The sequence below is a fragment of the Parus major genome, chromosome 3 (genome assembly GCF_001522545.3).
Source record: "Parus major isolate Abel chromosome 3, Parus_major1.1, whole genome shotgun sequence".
In the NCBI taxonomy this organism is placed as follows: domain Eukaryota; kingdom Metazoa; phylum Chordata; class Aves; order Passeriformes; family Paridae; genus Parus; species Parus major.
In genome coordinates this window covers 25474331-25496879 of record NC_031770.1, presented here as the reverse complement: position 1 = coordinate 25496879, position 22549 = coordinate 25474331, and the positions used below count along the sequence as shown (strand labels likewise).

At 35.8% G+C, this 22549-nt stretch overlaps 1 protein-coding gene across 1 annotated transcript in view; it reads right to left on the bottom strand.

Moving 5' to 3' along the window:
• The window catches only part of CAMKMT (calmodulin-lysine N-methyltransferase), a 214504-nt gene that overhangs the window by 8446 nt on the left and 183509 nt on the right, over positions 1-22549 (bottom strand). The window contains exons 8-9 of the mRNA XM_015621361.3: positions 12765-12839; positions 5635-5698 (exon numbers count right to left, since the gene is read on the bottom strand). Coding sequence (XP_015476847.1) covers positions 5635-5698; positions 12765-12839 — 139 coding nt within the window. The remainder of the gene's footprint in view (positions 1-5634; positions 5699-12764; positions 12840-22549) is intronic.

The window sequence follows — 22549 nt, the reverse complement described above, 5'->3', positions numbered from 1 at the left end:
AAATATGCAAGATTTCTGTGATTAAATAAATGCAATCTAGAAAGTTATAAATAAATATTTTCTTTAGAAAACTGCCAACTGCATCTGGTTCCTTTCATATAATAATGGTGTCTGTGGATTACCAAAATGAAACACAGAAAAAGCATACAAAACATACACTCAATGAAAACTCCATTTGTTAGCTCATGACCATGCAAAGACTGTAAATAATTATTTTCTTTTTTCTCTCTCAGACATAGAAGAGTATTTTTGTACATTTGCTGTCAGTGGAATTACAACAGTATAAAACAAGGCAAAATGAGAGGCAAATCAGACCCAATGATTAATTTTCAGAAGATATTTTAAACTACCTGAGCAGTGCAACTAAATTTGACCTTAAATTGGTAAATTGCATTTAAATCAAGAATTAATGTTCCTGAATACTGATTCTGGTTCTTGCAAGATGATCAGGCCACTCATGATGCCCAGGCAATATATTATGGTCCATTACCTAATTTTTTGTTCATCCTTCTGTATTTTAGAAAACAAAAATGACTGTACCTTGAACTGATAGGTTTTAGACTCTGTGCAGAGTACTTGCCCAAAACCTAACCTACTTGATAGAGCATCTCTTGAAGTCTTATTTGCAGAATTAATTCTAATTGGATGAATACTGTGTTCTGTCACATGGAATGAAAAGTGGTTGAAGAGCTGTAAACAAAGGTTAATTTCAGCCAACAGCATATCACACCAAAGGAAGCCACAAAGTTTATTGGAAGTTCCTGTATTTAACTTCTATGTTAATGAGAGCTAATTTTTGAGGTGCTGTAGTTAAGTAAAGAGACAAAAAACATTTTTGAGGATCTGAAAAAGTTGTGAAAGGATTAAATGTTGTGGAAGTCTTCAGTCATTGTGGAAGTCATTTAACTTGAAAAAATGCTATCTGTAAGCCACAGAAGAGTGATCAGTCCAGAGCATTTCAATAGGAATGCTGGAAAGTTACAATGCTGACACAAGACACACAGTGAGGAGAATAGGGAACAAATCTGTCTCACACATGCACATGTACACTGAGACAGCAATAAAAATGCTATGTCAGAACCTATAGTGCTAATGTGTACTTAAAAGATTCCAACCATTAACACCACAACACTATATTCTCACAACAGCTCGGTGAGATAGGGAAATGCTGTTACCCTCATCTTTCTCATGGGAACTTTAAGCACAAAGGAGTCTTAGGGCGATATCCAAAGCAACTCAACTTCTGTTCATTTGTGTAGCTGTAACTTTAATTCTGTGGAAAAATAAGAGGTGCAAAGGGGTGTAACTACCACCAAAGGCACTGGAATTGCTTTTGTAAAGGCTAGGTCTGAATATAGGCTCAGCTCAGGATGAAAAATATTAAACACAGGAAATTCACAATTGGTTCCCTCACATCCTTGGCACGCTTTAATGTCATCAGACAGAAGTGGGCAGCAAAGAGAGCCATCAGCTGAGGATCCCGCTCCTCCTGCTGCCATCTCATGCTCCCCAGAATGTAGTTTTGCAGAAACCCTTCCTGGCACAAGAAGGCCAAGACTCCTCTAGAGACCCTCATTTTAATGATCACTGTAATGGGAAAAATGTCCCTCATCCAGGGCTTACTGACCATATGATTCACATGAGAACTTCAGATACGACTAAACCTTGTAAATAGAGACTTGCTGGAGGCTACAGACCGTACACTGGCCACCAATCCAGCAGCACTGAAGAGGTGCTCACACAACAGCACCCCTTTGCCCCATCTGGAGTCAGCAGTCCATGAGGTCATTACTTCTCATATTCTCTGAAGATTACTTTCAATTAAATTTGAAAGAGAAATACAATAAAATAGAATGTAATATGATATGGAATATTTCTTACGTCCAGACAGAAACTCTTGAAATAACTTTGAAAAAAGTGGAATGGCTTTTATGGAAATTACTACACACTTCTGGCCAGCTCCTTAGTTGGTATAAAAACCTTGACTTTAGTGTGTGTCTACATCACCTATGGATCTTGCACTGACCAAGAAATCATGATTAAAGTTTAATACCACAATAATCTCACAACTGGCAGATACAGTGGTCAGTTCTGGTCTGTCACAATCTGGGTTTAAAGCACTTTTTTGTCATCTGCCCAGTCTCTGTGATTCTGCTACCAGTGGTGGGGCTGCATGCACATTTCTAATTATAAAATGTTTTTCATTCCTTGGCTGCTGTACTATCAAAAAATTAAACCAGTGGCCTGATTCTACTCCTGATGGACTATTCCAAGTTTCACTCCAATTCAAAAGTGTCTCCTAGGATGATGTTTAAAGGATGATGTTTGAAACACAAAGTGGCCTTTCCACAGATGCAAAAACACTTCCAGTAAACTTGCAAACAAAACACAGAGGAAAATGCCAGTTCTGATAGTTTTAAGTGTCACTAAAATGCTACAGTAAGACGACGGGACAGTCATTCATTTTGGATGTGGCTATGACTAACTATTCATCAGTTATTACTAAATGTGGTCTTATTTGCTGGTACTAATCTCAGCTCAACAGCATCCCATTGACTTCACTGGGATTTTAAATGGACAGGCCACAAAAGAATCAAAGCCTTGATAAAAAATTGTTCTTAATTAGGGAAATATGCAAACAAAAAATGCTTATTCTCAGATTGAAATCAAAAGCAAATGTTAATGATATTAAAAAACCCCTAAACATTGGCAAATCAAGTCAAACAGATTGAGAGAAATAAAATATAGCCATTCAAGATAAATTTGATCAGTGTAATATTTCTGTGCCTAATCCTTTGAATGGATTTAAAGGTAACATTTTCCTGTGTAACAAATTCAGATAGAAATTTCAGCCTTCAGTAACTCTGTGAGCTGCTCATTTGTCTCTGTGAATTTCTTCCTGTACCAACACAACTGTCCATGGGGTCAATACTAGGAACCAGATAATTGAAATGATCAGAGTACTGTTTCAAGGAAAACAAAAAGTTACCCAAAACACATAATTCTGTGCCATAAGAATTCTAATAGCCAGAAATATCATCCTTAGTGAAAAAAGAAATACCACAGATAAATTTTAAATTAACAGTAGGAACAGACTATGTATGTGCTCTGAATCTCTCCTTCAAGAGAGCTTTGCAAGGATATCTGTTATTCTCTGTTTACTCCACTTTTTCATCCTGGTATTGTTGGTTATTATTTTCCCTGTACTCTTCTAAACTAGTTGTATCCTAGTTACATTTGAAAAATTACTTGCATTTAGATATGTCCATTTTATCAATTTGTCGAAGTATTTCCAAAAAGGAAACATAGACTTTAAATTTGAGACAAAATAATTAATGTAGAAGAGTGAACTTAAAAAAAGAAGTGTATGCCTTAGCTTGGGCATAAATGAACGCCCATAAACTATTCTTAATTATTGCAGCTGGAAAGTAAGTTCACTATTGATTTGTTTGTCCTTTAAAAGCCTAAATACAGTGCCATTTAGCAAGTGTCCTCTGACATTACCTTTAGATTTATACAAGTTAGCAGTGAAATTGGTAACTATTTTACACTTGTGACTGCATCTTTTAGGATCTCAAATGAGCATACGTTTTTATTTGTGTCTTTTAAACCATGAAGGTATATGCTTGAAGGCATCTCTGCTGAACACCTCATTTTTGGACAAGAGAGCTCTTTTAAGGTGTCTGTACTCCCAGCTCCCATCCTATACAATAGTTTGCTGTCCTCTTATTTATAAGTGACAATAATTTGCAAAGCCATGCCATAACTGGGATATCCAGCCATATAGCCATTTATAAAGTGGATTAGGCAACTGAATTTAGTTAAAAAATACAATTTGGATAGGGGTCCAAAACTCTGCAACAGAAGTTCCCTCATGGAACATGAATTTCTAAAGCTAGCTTTGCTGATAAGAAGTAGGAACAATTTGCTGTGTCTAAAATGCACAGCAAATAAGTGCTAGGTTATTAATACTGACTATGGTATTAATCACAATATGCTGAAGCAAACATGACTAGGAAGGTAGGCAACAAAAAGCAATCTCTCTTTACTCCATCTACATTCACAAAGGAGTGTAGCTCATATGCTTTAAAATACAAAGGCATGTCCTGAATTTGAATTAGTTGGTTGAAGTTAAAGAGAAACAAAGTCAGGCTAGGTTTGGCTTAAAGTCAGCCTAACAATTACACAATTACCAGGGCACCTCTTACACACTCTTCCTCCCACTCATTCTCCTCTTCCTCAATGTCCTTTCATGGAGCCAGTAGAGTGGTCCATGGGAATACCTGAAGAACCAGTTGCTGACATTGATCTGGGCTGAAAAAAATTTTTCGGTATTTTTTTTAACTGGGATCTGCTTTGGGTTCCAGATTACCTGTGGTCCCAAAAATTATTGCACTTTGACAACTGCTGTTACATCATGAAAATCAGAATGCATCAATCTGGGCAGGAGCTGCTTAACCTCTTCTTACTGCCACTGACAGAAATATCTGGGTAACCTTTTCCTCAAGGTGGCTACATTTCTCCTATCTTCCGAGCAGCCTTGCCCCACAGCTCATTAAAATAATTCAGTCTTAAGTAACTTGCCTTAGGTCACTCAGGAAAGTCTATGATAGAGCCAAGAATAGAAACCTGATCACTCTAAGCAAAGAATGGGATTACTTACACAACTAAAATGACTCGGCTTCTTAAACCTTTGCACGTTTGGGGTGTTCTATTCCTTTTACAGAGAAAACCTCTTGTACAAAAAGCACATTACCTATTTTAAATTAAATTTGGAAATGCACTGCTAGCATGAAATGTTTTGTTTTCAAATTGAAAGTATACCTTATTGGAAGATTTGGATGTTAAGCATGAACGATAAAATTTCTGTTCCAAAATCTTACTTAGAGAAATTACTTAATGTTTTCTCCTTTTCTTCTTTTGATAATTCCCCTTTTTTAAATATTTGAGAAGATATATATATATGTTATATATGCATGTAACAGGCTTTTTTTTGCCTGTAAGTCTCTCTGATTTAAACAGCCCAATAGATTTTGACTGATAAAATATCTCCTGAGTGACACTCATGTAGAACATGTAATCATTTTATGAAGAGCATAATCTCATTATTTTCTAAGGTATAAACACAGGGTTTACTTAATGGAAAAAATGTTTTAAGCCACAGTATACATATAAGGGATTTGTTCATTTGATATAAACATAAATCAAAAGGAAAAAATATTCTTTCATAATAAATAAATACACAATGACAAAGGTTACAATTGAAGGGATTAAAAATGACAGAAGCCAACATAAAAACTTTCAATATCGTATTTTACTTTAATATGAAGACATTATTATCAAAGGAAAATACTTGAGAAACGCTTTGATAAAAATAATCTGACGCTATCTTTGAAGCGGTTTCATTTATTTTACTACCCACTGTGTTCCTTATCAGAAGGCCAAGTATAAGAAGTTTCCTAGTTTACGATTAGGAAAGAATCTGATAGATTAGAAGACTCAATTGAAGTTGGACATAATAAGTATTAAAGTATTACATGACATTAATCCTGCCATTCCATTACTCTCTCAATCATTGTGCACAGACTAATTATTCTGAAGCCAGTGTTCAGGAGAAAATAGAAACATACTTACACTAGGTTGGAGTAATCTCTTTATTGCATCAACAAGGCTAGCTCTGTACCGGTCCAGAAACAGGCTGACATTGAGAAGAGAACAGAATCCAGATTAAAATGGGTTTTCAATTCTAATGATACTAAAGCAGATAAGTACAAGGCTAATTACATATGTTTACACAATGCTGTAAAAGAGAAACTGTGGTCTACATTTCTATGCAGTTCAGGTACTTTTAACATTCAAAAAGACATAAAATGAAATACAATCTAAACTAAAGCTAAATTATCAGCATGAAACAACTCTTTATATGGCTGAAATTTGCCAATCATACATGCTAGCTATTAAAATAATACTGTATCAGAAATGAGGATCAACATAAGAAGTTAGAATTTTCCATGTATATACAAGGGGGATGGAGTTTTTAAAAATGTTTTCTGTTGTATTTCAGGTTACTATTAAGGGTATTTTTTTTTCTTTCTACCTTCACAGTTTTGGCATTAATTCTTACCTATTATATATATTTGCTATATTTCTGTATCTATCTCTATCTATCCCCATAAAGATTTATAAGACCCTAACTCCTCCCTCTCTTCAGTGTTGTTGAAATACAATGGCCCAGATTGTACAGAGTTGTCATCTCTCAAGAGTGCAACCCTTCATCTTCAGTATGGGTCCCGCAAGGATAGCAGCAGAGTCAATTTTCCCATGCAATGTTGCCAACACGCTCAGCCCTATTTTGGTGTGATTACCTCATGATTTGAGGGGATAATTCATTCTTCATGCCCCTCAGTACCTTAATGTATATACTAATAGTGGCAACCAGGGTGCCAATCACTCTTGACTAGATATTTGTGGACATGTAGTTACTGTGGATGAGTGCATTTACAATGGTTAGTGAACAACCATCTGATAGCAACTGATGCCTTTCAGTCCTTACTACCGGGGGCTGCATTTATATTGGTGATTCAGATAAGAAACTCTATCAAGCAGCCACAGATAATGTGATTTCTTTTCTTATTTTTTTTCTTTACCCCCACATTTTCTCTGTAAAAAAACCTGCTTTCCGGCTTATGTCAAGTTCAAGTTTCATAGTACATGGCATTTTGTCCATTCTCCATGGGTTTTTTAACATACTCCCTTTTATTTTCAAACTTCTTTTCTGAAGAGATGTGGGTAATTTTTTTTTTTTTTCCAGGTTTGAAATTCTAAAAGAACATAAAGAATGTATGGAAACACTGAAGAGAAAGAAATAGTCTGCCAACCACAGGCCTTTTATCAAGAACAGAAGATGTATGGACATTTTAGGTAAGGACACTCCATGGCTACCAGGGAGAATACCGTATTATATATCATAGAGTTGAGAAGCCATGCAAGAACTGTGAATTTTTCCTACTCTGGAATAAGCAAACCAAACAAAATAAAAGAAAACTTGCAAGTGGCCATATTTCATTAGTAGAAAACTGTTGAGAAAATGTGGTAGAACGGGTATCTATATATGTTGAACATTCAGCATATCTATATATGTTGCAGAACATTTAATACAGAAGTATGATCTTCTGAATTTCTCCTCAAGAATATGAAGTACTAGCTAACAATTTCCCTGATAGCCTGGCTTACATATTTAAAATTTAAACTTTAGCAATTCACATGATGACTCTCCCTCAGCCTTGATTTATCTTCCTGGAAGAACTTTACTGAAAACATGGGTGCTTAAATTTAGTTAGTTGAAAAAACAGCTCTTATCTCTGATGTCTCTTGGGTGTTTTAATGGCATCCACCTCTTGTTGATGCCTATACAGATACATGTCATAATACACCACTTCACTTGGAACTTAACCACCTGCAGAAGAAGTGGAATACATGATTCCTTTCCCAAATGGACAGTAAAAAGTAATTAATTTTCTGCAACACGAAACATTGCAAGCATGCACATATTTAAGACTTCTTGGGATCCTATGTAGAAGGAAGTACATTCTGAATGAAAAGTGCATTTATAATATTTTTATTCCTGGAAGCAGTGTAGTGGAAACACAATCTTGGGACAGCTTAGCAGTGTTAAAATCCCCTTTTCATGGACCTGAATACCATTCTCTCTTTTGTTTTTTCCAGTGCGATAGGGGCACAACTGCTGCTACCAAGTTTGTTCCTTTACAATGAGACCTACAGGCCTTTGTTTACCAAAAACAGATTGTCTGAGAACTTAAAATTTTTCTGTACAACCCCAATTGATATTTTGGTGGCACAGGAGATAGATTCCTATCCCTCTTAGCTTAGGAAACCCAGGTAACCTGAGACAGTTGCCCCAGTTGTCCTGCCTTCCAAGCGGCCCATCCCTGGGAACATGACCTACTCAAATTGAAAATAGTTTCTGATATTGTGATTTCCAAACTGTTGCTATGTGAGCCATGTTCTTTGACCAGAAGGAGCAGAGAAGACTGAAAGCAAAGCTACTGCAATGCAATGACTCCAGGGAACATCTCTATCCGTCCTCTGTGTCGGGGGACACCTTAAATGAGGAAAATCCTGAAGAAGTCATTAGATAATCTGTGCTGCAGACAAGAACAGCATAGGATTTAGCCCACGCAGGAGGATTTAGTCACGCTGTTTTTCTTACCGATAGAATTGTATGACTAAATATTACCACAGCATGCTGTAAAAAGTCCCTGAGAGCATCCAAGCTCACAACATGTGAATACCTGAGTCACCTGCTCTAGATGTCCCGCCTTGGCAGGCAGGTTAGACTTGATGATCTCCAGAGGTCCCTTCCAACCTTAATAATTCTGTGATTCTGTGAACAGTTCAGTAAAATTAAATAATGCATTGTTCTAAACCACTCACACTCATCTGTCACACCTCAATTCAAATTTGGCTTAAACTTGCCATTACTTTAGTGGCAATATTTCATGTTTATGTAGCTCAGGACAGGAATAGCAAGGTTTTCTTGGGTCAGCAAGGAAGTTTCAAACCACAGCAGTAGAAAGGTGAGAACATGGTTGATGATTTGGCCTTTGTTTAGGCAATACTCTTAACCTGAAACCTGAAATTTGGATGAACAGGCAGGTGACATTGTCACCTCTCTACTCTCTTACTCTTTTATTAAAATTTTAAATTGCCATTAAAGCCAAGATGAAAGTTTATACCAAAACTGCAGAGAAGTAACACTAAGCCACAAGGAAACAAACTTAAAAATACAAGCAGATTCTTAGTTTGCTTCATGCTAATATCCTTTCATCTTCTGCCTTGCAACAAGGGACATATATTTTATAGGCTATGATGTGAACTTTTTGGTTTTTTGCATGCTCTGCCATTGGTAAAAGAGTTGAGTTTACAGGTGTACTTCAGAAATTACTTTTATATGTAGTGTTTAATGTATAGAGCAATTTATTTTTTGTTACTTTCAACTACATGGGTGACTTAAAATAAAAAGACTTGTTTCCACATGATCAGGTTCCAATGCACTTGAAAGTGTGGGCCAGATATCAGGCCTAAAATGGAGGGACAGATGTCCATTCCTGCAAAAAGATCTTTATTTAACTCATAAGTTAAATAAACTAATGGAGACAAAATTTACATATTTTAAGGTATTTAAAGAATACTTTCAGTTCAGTTCTACATTCCTGGCAAAGCCACAATTCCCTGTGACTTCAGCAAAAATCTCAGCAGTGAAAGTAATGTGGGATAGCTCCCCCTGGCCTCTGTTATGTGAATACTTATGCATGTGCCAAACTTTAAGAATAGAATCATTCTAAGTAAAAAAAGTGGGATATTATGCATTTCCAAAACAACACAGGATTCCTTACATTGCCTCTGCGTAATATTATTTGTGAAAAATTGCTTCACAATAATGTGAAAGATAAAGGGTTTTTTTATTTTCTCAGTCCTACTGGCCTTTATTTTCTACTTGGATTAAAAACCTTAGAAATCTTTTCTTCAGTAAAGAAGAATATGTACACTATTTAAATAATCTGAAATCTGAGGCTGTCGAGAGCTTTGGAAGAGTTTTGGGTTTGTCCTGTCCATCCAGGCACCTGTGATTTCTCCTTCTCTATTCAAATTCACAATTCCAGCACCTGTATGACTTTATATCCACAGGTGTAGGAGAAATTAAAATCAAAAATTCTGACAGCTCTCATTTGGCCTTAAAATTCCCCCTGAAAAATAGAGATGGGTGGACATGTTTTAAAGATTCCATTATTTCAGTATATTTTTACTGTATCCTTCTTCCAGGGGTAGCCTCATATAGATTTTTTTTTTTTAACTTATGTTTATCTAAGAGTTGACATTTAAAAAATTATTTTGGAACTGCTGAACCATGAAACTACTTTATTGTCAGCATCCTGAATGGTTAAATAATGACTAGCTTTCACAGTTTGCCTCTTATTTATTTTATAATCTAGTTGAGCTACTAAATTTAGCTGTTAACTAATAGACTGTTTGTTCTGGGAAATAACTTATTTTCCACTCCTGCACACAAGGTTTATGAAACTCTGACTGTAAATATATGAATATAAACATATTTCTGCTTGCTGTAATCATGTACATTTTTACTTGAATCTCCATGTGGATTTGGAATATGTTTATGAATAGAGCTTGTTTTCATGTAAATGGGATCAAGCAGTACCACTGGTTAGCAATTCAGAGAATCAGACAATATCACCCTTGCTGGAAACACTTCAATGAAAATTTATCCATGTACCTAATATTTGAACTCAGATTTTTTGCTTTCTAGTTCTCTGTTCTAATCTCAGATTTTATTGACTGACAATGAGCTATATGATGGTGTTAAACTAAATGCAATCTATTCTATCTGTTTTTATCACTGCATACTTCAGGTTTCAGCTGAGAAGTTAGAAAAAAAGAGATTTTTTTTTTTCCTCTTCAGTGGCAGCCCAAAAAATTCAGAGAGCAAAAATCTTGCCAACAGTTCTCAAACCGATTATATATTGCTGAAGAGAAATACATGAAAATGAAAAGAAGATTTGAGTTTGATAAAGCATGGAACATTTCTCCCTCAGCCTTTTCATGTACCAGAAAACCTGGTGTCCATAACTAAAAGAATTATTTCTAAAGGAAACAAACAATAAAGGTATTTTCATGTTTATTAAATTATACATATATCTAGGGGCAGTTACAATAAAAAAATAGAAATAATTTGTGAAGAAACCCACATTCTTTAAACTAAGCTGCACATTTCTATTTATTTTTTTAGAAATCTATAAATATTTATACACTTACCTGCATCTTAAGTGCTTCAAAATAAATGTACAAAATGCAAGGATTGCATATGCATTATGTATTTTACCTGTCATGTCTGATTCTTTGTTTCCTAAAGAAACTACACTATTTCCAAACAGACTGGGAGGGGTATTAGACCAGAATATTACTGGAAAAAACAACTTAAGTCTTGTTCCACTCTGCTGTACTCCCAGCACAAATAGGATGACATGGTGTGAGTATCAAGAATACAAGAGACAGCACAGCCAGGTTGTTTTGATATTTGTGTGAAGAACAAATTTAACTCTAAATCTCTTGGCAAGACCTTGCTTCACCCACATAATCTGGAGAACATCCATATGTGAGCCTTGTCTAAGCCTCCGAGAAGACTGCTGCCCTCCTGCTCATGTCCGCCAGCACTCTGATCTGACTTTCATACTTAATCTGATCTAATCCTGTCCAGCATTAACTTCATCTGTGCAATGAAACCTGGAGTATCCATTCTAATATTTGGTGAGGAAGGCATTTACTAAATTACTTGCTGAAATCATATGGTGTTGTTTAGCTCCTTATTTTAATCAGATGATGCATCTCTGAGGCACATTATCAGCGATTAGTTAGAAACCCTCCTCTGTCCTTTTTGGGAACAAAGAACTTTTCTGAAATTAAATGCTAAGAGAAACAAAGCACTGTAGTATTCTGACAACAAATAGGTGTTAGAAAAAGGCAAAAGATCACTAAATACATTTTCTTCAGAGCTAAACAAAACAAATAACTTTGTGAAATAAGAAGAGTTTGCTTAAATAGCGTAATATGAAAGAAAAACAAAAGCTTTAGAGGAATATAAGAAGTAACTTAAAAAGAACATTGTTTAAAAAACTAATAGAAAGCTTTTTGCTTCCCTTTGCCTTTTCCTTTAGCTATTTCTAGGTAAGGTACATAAATTTGCTGAACTGAGCAATCCTGGGAAGTCTCTGCTTTCAGAATTTGGTCTCTCACAATGGTTATGTGCCACAAAACATAAACAGCTCTTTTTTTTGTTTTGGAGATTTAATGGGTCAAGAGCAAATATCCATGAAGGAAAGACAGACTGGTTTAAAAATATCTGCTCTCCTAGATAAAATTTGCGCTTTTTTTTTTCTTTTTTTACACTGTCTATATTTATGTAACACAAATAATTAATAATGTACCATTTTAAAAGCTAGCATGCAGCAAATCTAACACAGTACAATCCCACAAATGCAGTATTCAGCAAAGGGTTGTGTCAATAATGAAATCTATTTACATAAATTATTAAACAAGATACCATATTGCTACATGTATCTACCTTTTCATAAATTAAGTGCTGTACTCTTATTTTTCTTACTGTGAATTATCTTATAATTAACATGTGCCTGTGTAAATAACAGAAAGCCTATACCTCCACATATTTATGTCAAATAGATTTAAGGAACAGAATGTGGTGGAGGTGAAAAAAAAGGGTTTGAAAATCTCTTTTTCCTTGGAAAGATTTTCCAGGGAGCAAAAAATATATCCCCTTATATCAATAGTCAGATCTTTCCTAAGAAGTAAGCTAATTGAGCTGTTTGTGTTGATAAACTCCCTTTTCTCCAGACTGTTCCTCACTGAGCCATAATTATTTGCAATTTGCCTAAGTCGTCCATTTACTGATACGTCAAGCATGAAACAGAGGCAATTCCAGAAAATGGAAATGCTTCTCAAAATCAATCTTTGGGAAATAATGTGGTAGAAGTTACTCTGTGATAGAAGAGTACCTTATAACTGTCACATGGAGATGAATATTAATTTGTTGAGGTTAAGGTGGCTTTGTGCTTCATTTGTTGACTTTGCTTAGCCATCAGCAAGCAGCACAGTACAATTACTCCAGCAAAGCTATTTTTCTAACGTGAGTTTTATGATTTTTATGTACTTACCAGTCAGCACACATAACAATGTCAAAATGTCCTTCCAGTTGAGAGACATCTGTCTCATTATCCCATCGTAAAATGCTAGGGGAAAAAAAGATTAAAAAAAAAAAAAGAAAAGAAAAAAAGGACTTACATTTTTCATCTTGAGATTTTAAAAGTATTAGTATTAATTCTTATGTGACACAGAAGTGTTTAAAGAAGTGCAAACTCGATACTTTCAAAGATGAATGTAAAAATCATATTCTGTACATTTTTAAGGTTGTAAGCTTAAAAGCTAAAGAGCTATTTTTCGTTATAACAGAAAGGCAATCCACTCAGGTTCTGATGAGTGGATCACCAACAAATATGCCTTTCTGAATTAGTGGCACATGCACAGCTTCAGCTTTTTACCCCTTAATATTACTGCATGAGGAAGTGAAGTCAAAGTATCGACAATCTGAATGAAGCAGAAATCTGCAGAATAGATGTGATTTCATGGATCTCTGTTACATCTGGCAGACAATTCAGTTGTGTTTCTCATTGATGAAGTGAGCACTCACTTGGGCTGGATGGAGGAAAGACAGGGTGAAAAAATGCCGAGCTTAACTTCAATGCCAGTTATGTTGCCTCTGGCAAACTTGAAAATACAGCAGTGCTGACTGTCAACACCTATTCTCTCATAGGTGATGAGCTATTTAATTCTAAGATACCCAGTAGTAGGCAAAAATTCACATATGCACAAAGTTCTTCTTTGTTTATAAATGCTGCCGATTTATGTAGCTGCCACAACGAATTTCAGTACTTTACTCCCATCTAAAAAATAGCAACTAGTATTGGAATTTACTGCATACTTTAAATATCATTACCCCAAACATTTGAAGCTGCTTTTCTATTCTTAGGCTATTTTTTAAAAAGGAATCTATCCTTTTTCATTTCCTGGTTATTTATAATAGAAAGTAGATAAATATTTATGGGAAAAGCACTTGTGGGGGAAGGGTCTAATCTGATCTTGTCAGGTTGTGCATGCTTATCTCAGTTTTGTATGAGTCTTGACCAAATAGACCCTTTAGTCTTCCCGCAGCTATAATCTACTTCTGGTTAAAAGCCATCTCCATTCACATCCTACTCCTAATATTTAACTGAGGATCAGTTTATAATGTGTTCATTCAGAAATGTTCCTTAAGTATACAAGAAAAAAGGGAATATTGTACATTGACTATGCTGTATGCAAAAAAGGCTCATAATTATGTAGATTAATAAACAGAGGGTCATAAAGAATTAAGGTACCACAATATACATGTACATGGTCCACAGACACAAATCTGAGACAGAATGCTTTTAAAACATGGAAATTATGAAAGGAGAGGCCCAGTTGGTTAGCAAAGCTTTGATTGTGTGGGGCTCAATGTAACTGAACAGATCAGGACTCATTAGCCCATTTGCCCTCCTGGAATTTACTGTGACAATCCAAAGACAGAAAAGAGTAGATTAATTTAATTTTTCCCCCTCAAATTGAAAGCAATCCAGATTTTAGAAGCCTAGGTAGCTTTGCACACTGGCACGCAGCAGGCATCCAGTAGTGGAAAGTGACAAAGGAGAGTTCTCACTCTCAGCTGCTGGCTGCCTGCTGGCTACCAGCGGCTTTTTCAACCCTGTTTCCGTGGAAACTTAGGTTAGAATGGTGAAAATTAGGTAAAGGTAAGTTTTGTGGGTTTAAAGCACGCACTCTAATACTTTAAAAATCCTGAAGCAGAACTGGAAATTGGTAGAACTGTGAGCCTTAAAAGGCCACCTTTGGTTCTCATTGCTACAGAAACAGAGATCTGATCAGTACCACTATAGAGATTTGAATTATGACTTTTTTAACCCATATATTTACTATCCTTCACATATGCAGTTGTGAAGGAAGCACAGGTGCTTCCTCCTGCAAAAAAAACTATAACCACCCTCCTCCATGTTACTGTCAGGTTTCTGCTGGGCAACTGAAACACAGCATTTTCTGTGCCCACTATCTACTGTAGGCAGAGAGGAATTTGTGTCAGGAGGTAAAAGCTCATAAAACAAAGTGCTGAGCAAAATATGGAACTCACGAGTTGCCAGGAGCATAAGCAGTGGTGCAACATGACTGGCATCCGTATTGTTAAAGGAGTGAGCTAAGGGCACCGCATCCATCCATAAGCCGATCTTTCTCCTTTTTTTTCTGATCTAGTACAAGGGCTGCTTTTGCTCCCTACATTCAGTACAGCTGCATTCATGAAGCTATCACAATTATGCAAAGCCCAATGGAAAATTTACCAATTCAAAGTGAACCCTGCCATATATTCTCCAAAAGTACAGGAAAATCTTTATTCCTGAAGGGAAATTACCATGCAATCTAAATACAATTTCTTAAAAAAGAAATACTAATGGGACTCATCCTGGTCTGACTCAGGATGTGTGCATGGTGGGAGAGATGGAACTACAGGCTGTATGTATTTATCCATGCTATCTTTAGCTAAGTGCAAGCATGACTAGTAAGGGAGGCACAGCTAGGGATGTCAAATGCAATAGTAGCTGCAACCTCCAAAACAGTTTCAGTAGCTAACCCAGGGCTACCTATCTACATTGTTGCCTGCTTTCAGATTTGCAGAAGCTGCAGTTGAACATCTGCACCTGCACCTGTGAAGCAGACATATCCCTGCATATCTGGGAAACAGAATCAATTCTGCTCAGAATTGGCACAATTCCTCCAATACACTGATGTCAGAATCAGCCTGGTTCTGAATCAGTGAGTTCTAGTGCTAATGAAAACAATGAATCAGACTTAGGACTTACATAAATACCATCAACTAGCCAGAAAAAAATTTGTAATACAAAAATCCACTGATACTGCAAAACAATCCTGAAAAAGGTAAAGAGATCTTGCTAAATGCAGGTATCTATATGTAATAAGGGGGTGAGGAACAATAATTGTTTCACAGATTACTGAGGATGTGACTCTCAGACTTAGTGGTCAGACCTGAAAGAAATACTGAAGGCACCATGAAGCAAGGGCTGATTGCATTTCCATTAAAAAAAAATAATAAAAAAAAATCACTGCCAGGAAATCCAGAAAAGTGGTAGCAGTGAAAATCTGAAAATCTCAGTTTTTATGAAACTTCCTCTTAAAAAGTAGAAAAAAGTGTAAAAATACCACACCACAAAAAGTCTCTTAAATCACCAGTATCATATTGAGTGCCAGCATGAAGAAAATGCAAGCCTAGCTGTATTTTCTTCATGTTCCTTTCCAGTGATACTAAATTAGTTTACATAAGCCACATTTTTTTTGTAAAGTCACTTCCAGCAAAGTAAGTTTTGAAGCAACAGTATTTTTATGTCTTTCTTTTGAGGGAAGATGCTACAGTACTAAGAACTGAAATGACATTGTAACTTTGAGAAATGGGCTTTACTGTATATTTCTATCTTCCTCTTCAGTGTTTTTTTTGTAAAAAAACCCAAACAAAGAAACAAACCATCATGATAAAGGCTGTGTAAAGCCCACTCGACATTTTGTTGTACTAGCTTATTTAACTCATGCAGGTTTAGTTTCTTACAAGTGAAAATAGGCAAATGAGTTTCAGCAGAAAAGCATCTGAGACCCAATGGAAATATAAACCAGTTGGGAGCTCTTTTTGGCTACAAGAACACTGAAAATGAAATAGGGTGCAAGAGAAAAACACTACTACACTGTTCAGACACTACTTAGGTTAAAGTGATAGGGGCTGAAACGTGGTACCCACTAATGGCCGATTTATGGTCTGCATCAAATGGATTTGACCAGTTTACAGAGGAAAAGTACCCATGTCACAAACCTATTACTATAATTAGCAATCTTGATGGTAGTCCTAGCAAAAAGGACAAGGACTAAATGAGCTATGGAAAATGAACCATCCTCTCACACACAGAGGTGCCTTCTCCAGGTCAGGGATAAATCATACTATCAAAATAGTTTGAGAGAAGATGCTTCAGTTTCCTAGGCTGTCAACCTTCTACCATTCTGAAGAATTCTGAAAAAAAATTCATTAAAAAAAAACCCCAAACAACACACAGCACAAACAATCAAAGAAACTCTTCCTTTTTTTCCCCCTGGCTTTTCTTTTCAATTGACAAGTAAGTCAGAAAATGTGATTAGATTAAGACATAAGAATTATGATAATAGAACATAAAGATCAAGTAAGAAAATAAGAGACTTAAAGCACAAAAATGTACCTTCAAATAGCCCCATGATATCTCAAAGAAAAAATAAAATAAAATAGCTAATGTTGCAGAGATAGTTTCAGCAGCCAAGGCTTCCCCTGCACAGCAATTCTAATTTATGGAGGATAGCCTGACAAATGTCAACACTCTTTTCCTTACACTGGTAAAGTATCTCAGAAATCTACAACAAAAGACCTGATTTTACCAGATTTTATTTCTTATGCAAAATCCTTCATTACTATTATTATTCAACCTCTGTTATTCAGTGTTTGTCTTCCTAGTGTGTCTAGGCAGGTAACTTACATGAGAAAAAACAGGTTAAGTCTCTGATTGAAACAATGAAACTTGAAACACTTCCAAAACCCTCTGAGATGTTCTTGTGATGAATGGCACAAGCTAGAGTAGCTCTCAAATTAGCAGATAAGTAGTTGTGCAGATAAAGACAAAAATTCAAAATTAGAAAAAAAGGACAAAAGCCTTACTTGCTTCAAAATGCATTAGTAGTTTTAATAAGGATTAAAAAATCATCCCAATTAGCAGATGAACAGCTACCAAGAATCCCTATATACCCACCTCTTCTTTTCATATTTTAATTTAAGTTTCAATCTCTGAAAAGCATTATCTTTGGAAAGTACACAGGTTCAGTTAAACCTGTCTGGAGGCTTATATGACTTTTTCTATGACATTAAGCAAGCAAGTTCATTAACACATTAACAAAAGGTATCATCAGGATGTTTCTCTGCACCTTGATCTTAGTTTCAGAGTCCTTAGTTATGTATAAAGATCAAGAAGATGGATTTTAATCTAGTGATAGAGGCAATGTGTACACCTATCATTATAACTCCTCCAAGGAATCTTGCAAAATTGCCTATTATAATTTCCCCATCTTTCTTATTATATTCTCACAAGGCTGCTCTTATTTCTCCGCCTTCTTTCACCTTCTGCCTTTCTTACTTTCACTGCTTCACTTTGCTTTGTATTCTTATCCATTATCTCATTCCCTACAGTGCATATCTGGTTTGAAGGGACCGAAGTTAAGCTTTCAACCATAGGCACAACCATTTTTCCTTTCCTCTTAGATTTCTAAGCATTTCTAATGTGATATTTACAATTGCCAATGGACAAATTCTTCTAACAATGTCCTTGCAGGTTTTGGCAACTTCAATGTCACTTATTTGCTCTCATCAAAGTATAGTAATTATTTTTCTCAGCTAGATTTAATATCTGCACTATATTCTCAGTGTCCTGGAGACTTCTTCTCTCTTAAAACCAATAGACGTTGCTCTTTGTTTTAATTTTTAATTCCACTGTTTTATGTTTGGGTTCTTTTAATTGTCTTACAATTTTTAAAATGTGCTCAAGATTATCTTCAGTCATCTCCCACATTTCTCATAATTTCACAATGTTCCACCTCAGCCTTCCTCTGAATTTTATTTCTGGGCTATCTCATCCATAAAAGCTAAAAACCTATTCATTTCTCTACTTCATACTGTGCATACAGACTCCTAATTCAGTATTTTTCAGAGCCTCAGTGATTGAGAAACTCATTGCATCTAAAGCACCACAAGGCATTGTAATTGGATTTATGGATCCCTTTGGACATAAACATAATTCTAGTCTGTAATCTAGGCTTAGCTTAAACCTTTCTCTGTATCTGCATAACTCAGCTCTGCTGCTTATTATCTCTGCATAGTATCTCTAAGAAGTTTCTTACCAATCCACTCAACCACTTGACCATTTCATCATCACTTACATCTAAACATCACAATACTGTTCTCTCTGCTCTTGGAAAACGCAGGCTTGCCGTATTAATATTTATTCAGCAGGCTGCTGCAGAGGTTGTTTTTCTTGCCTACAACCCTGATCTTGTCATCTTTCTCTGTCCTCCTCCAGGTAAGTTGCAAGCTGTGATTTCCAAATGTTTCACAACATGCCTATTTTTTATCTCTCATTCAATATTGAAAGGACAAGTCCCTTCTTTAATCAGCCCTAATGTCAGTCTACATCTTCCACTTAACTTTTCAAGCAAGCACCTGTACAACTTTCTTGTGCTGCATTATCCACAACATTCACAAACTTACTCCATTATCCTTGAAACTGCCCTTTAAAATAACACCTAAAACACTGTGAAGAGGCTCTTGTGCCTCCAGCTCTGCCTCTCATGCAGACTTCAGTTATCCTTGTTATCCTTCCTCACCATCTCTCTCTGGTCTTAGATCACAGATTCACACAAGTTGCCTTTTGCTCTGTGTTTATAAAGTATCTGGTACAACAATTCATGATTAAACCTCATCATATTAATGTGGTAATATAAAAGAAGAGAAAAGGCACCACATCCAACTATGGGCCTCTTCAAACTTTAGATAGGCTATGATTCTATGATCCTATCTAGGTTGTCTTGCCTAAAAGTCCCCTTTAAAAAGTGCATTATAAAATTACACACTTGCTTTATTCCTTGTTCTAAGAACATATTTTCTCTCTCTTGTTTTGTACAACATATTTTGCTAAAATTCACATGGGAACATTCCAGCTTGGTCTTCAAAACTAACAGTCCTAACACTAACACATTTGGTGGTAACAGAAGCTGCTAAGTTTTGGGGACATAATTAATGTACTGCATGTAAATAAAACCATTGTAGAATGAATCTTTTCATTTCATAGACACATCATAAGCCAACATTCAGTACAAGTATGGCTATTTATTTAAAAGAAGTGAGAATATCTTGTAAGAAAAAGACATTAATAAAAAAATACTAGTGGTTGTGAATTTGCCTTTTCACATCCCTCCTCTACATCCATTCTAAATCAACTTTTATTTGGAAACTGACTACTGTTTTTAGCGAGGGTCATCAAGCATATTTGGAAAAAAAAAAGGTTCTCAAATTCTATTTCAGAATGATACAGTATAAAAAATACATAATTTCTAAGTGCAAGACAACACAAGCATGTGTGACACAACTGTACTGATAGGATCAGACTTGTGCAAAAATAAGAAGGAAAATATCAGTTTCTTGCTCTACGGAAAATAGTCTATGCAAGGGAAGGATAATCAAGAGAACTCAAATTAAAAACCTAAGAATATAAAGAGAACAAGGTGGGTCCAGAAGGACTGAACAGAGGAAAATTTAAAAACTGCAGAGAAGATGTAGTTCACAGGTTCATAATTCTAATAATTCTCAGGGCAGAAGGGAACACAATAAACATCCAAGATTTCAAAGTTCTGTATCAAGCCCATATATCTCAGGAAACTAATACATGTGTTTCAGAAAGATTCAAACACATTCACTGCTTAAGAAACTATCACTTCCCGTGAAAAGATGTTCTAATGTATTATCATGCTGTCAAATCTCATATTTTTCTAGACTGAATTTGCCTAACTTCAATTTCTATATCTTGTTAGGTACTTGTAAACTAGATTAAAGACTGATCTTCTATTAACATTTGGGGTTTTTTTATTCACATGAGACTTTCAGATCAAAATCAATTAATTTCCTAACAATCAAGTCATTTCTTTGACAAGTAAATGGAGCTCTTTGACTCTCTCATTTCCAAACACTGATTCACCCTTCTGCCCCTTTCCTGGACCTCATCTATTTTCAGTATCCTTGGTTAATGTTTGAATAACTATTAACTGAATACTAATGAAATAAACAAAGACAACACTGTAAACATAATTTTGTCAAAATTTAAAGTTTGTCATGGCAAAGATTAGCCAAGAGTGCCTGTGAAGCAGAGAACCTACTAAAAGCGTGTAAGATGTACTTGATGACTGCCTCCTAATGTACAGCCAAGGTAGACAAGGAAGGGTAGACAGAGGTACAGTGGTAACAACATAAACCAGGAAATAACGTAGAACATGGCTGAAAGGATGGATACAAAAAAGAAATTGAACAAATAATCTTTGACTCTAAAATCTCAAGGACATTTTCCTTTAAAAGCCTGGGAAGAAAGACCCATGTCTTCTTGTATTAGGGGTCTCCCTCTAATCTTTTTGTGCAGCACAAGAGTACAAGAGGAATAGTTTTATCAAGAGCAAGTTTTTAAGCTAAGAGGAGAGCATCATGAAATAGTCAAAGATCTGAGGAAGAATGATTTAAAATAATGCAATGTAATACTTTTACACCTTCTTTTCCTATTATTCCAAAGTCATAGAAATTTTTTTACAAAGCTTGATAACACTTAAAATTTTTCTCCTTAGGTATTCTTATCTGGCATCATAAAGAAGACAGGCAAAAGTAGAACGCAATTTAAAATGTACTTCATAAGTCAACACAACTGGGTGAAATCCACAAATAGGAGAGGCTTGGAAGTTTGTGAAAGTCAGCTGGTGTGGTTAAAAGGTTTAAGAGATTGTTCAATTATTTGTCCAAAATCTGAAGTTGCACTGAAGAAAGAATAACAAACTTGCAAAAGTTTGTAATAATGTAAACATAATATAAAATCAGGCAGGTCAAAAGTAAGTGAACTCTTCATTTTATGCTAAATCTTCCTGCCAGCTGATAATTGGGATAGAGAATGGGCACTCACAGAGGTTGAGAACATTTCAGAGTGGTGAAATTAATTCTTTGCAACAGTGAAAAAAAATAAATGCACTTCTCTGTACAAGAAAAACTGAAGACATTTCAGCACAGAAGCCTTTTTTTATATGTCTTCTGTAAAAGGAAGTCCTGTTTCGCAAACTTTGAGCACTTCAAAGGTGATAAAAAGTATTCAGATAAGGGAGATCTGGGTAAGACAGCCTGCTCTGATTCCAAAAAGCTATTGGCAAAGACCCTCGCTATCAACATTCTAGGAAAATAGACTGTCACTGAAGAAGAGTCCTGACATGGCTATATAATAGAACAAAAGACAGGGACCAGGGTAGTAGCAAATGGTCAATTCTTACAGTGGAGGGACATAATCAGTGGAGTTCCCCTAGGACCTCTTCTAGTCAACATGTTTACAAGAGATGAGCATCGAGGCGGCAAAGTCTGCTGATGTTAAGGAGTCATTCAAGACAGTAAGGAAAAGAGCAGACTGAAGGATTACAGAAGGATGAAACTGAGTAATTGGACAATAAAATGACAGATGAAATTCAGTGTGGATAAATGTAAAGTGCACAACTGAAAAAATAATTCCCACTTGATATAGAAAATGAAGGTCTCCAAAATGACCATCACTGGAAAGATCCTGATGTTGTGACAGCCAGTGTCATGAAACTATTAGCTCTGTGCTCAACTGCAGTGAAAAAAGCAAATCACTGTTAGGCATTTTTAGAAGGAGAAAAAAAAGTGTAATTATTCCACTACATATACCTATTTATGCACACTTTGAATGCAGTACTGATCATAGTTGTCTAAAAATAAGTAGATTGAAACTGAAAAAGATAGCTCAGAGCAAGTATGATCAGAGGTGTAGAATGCTTTCCACCTGAGTTGAGTTTTCTGTGATAAAGAGCTACTACTTCAGAAGGGACATGAGCACACAAACAGTTCTTTCCACATATACATGAAGTGATCAAGTTAAATGAGCAGGAATCAATAACATTTTCTTCCCTAACCAGAGAGCCGGAAATGTTCCTCTTGGCAGCTTCCTCCTTACCAACAGATGCTGTCATG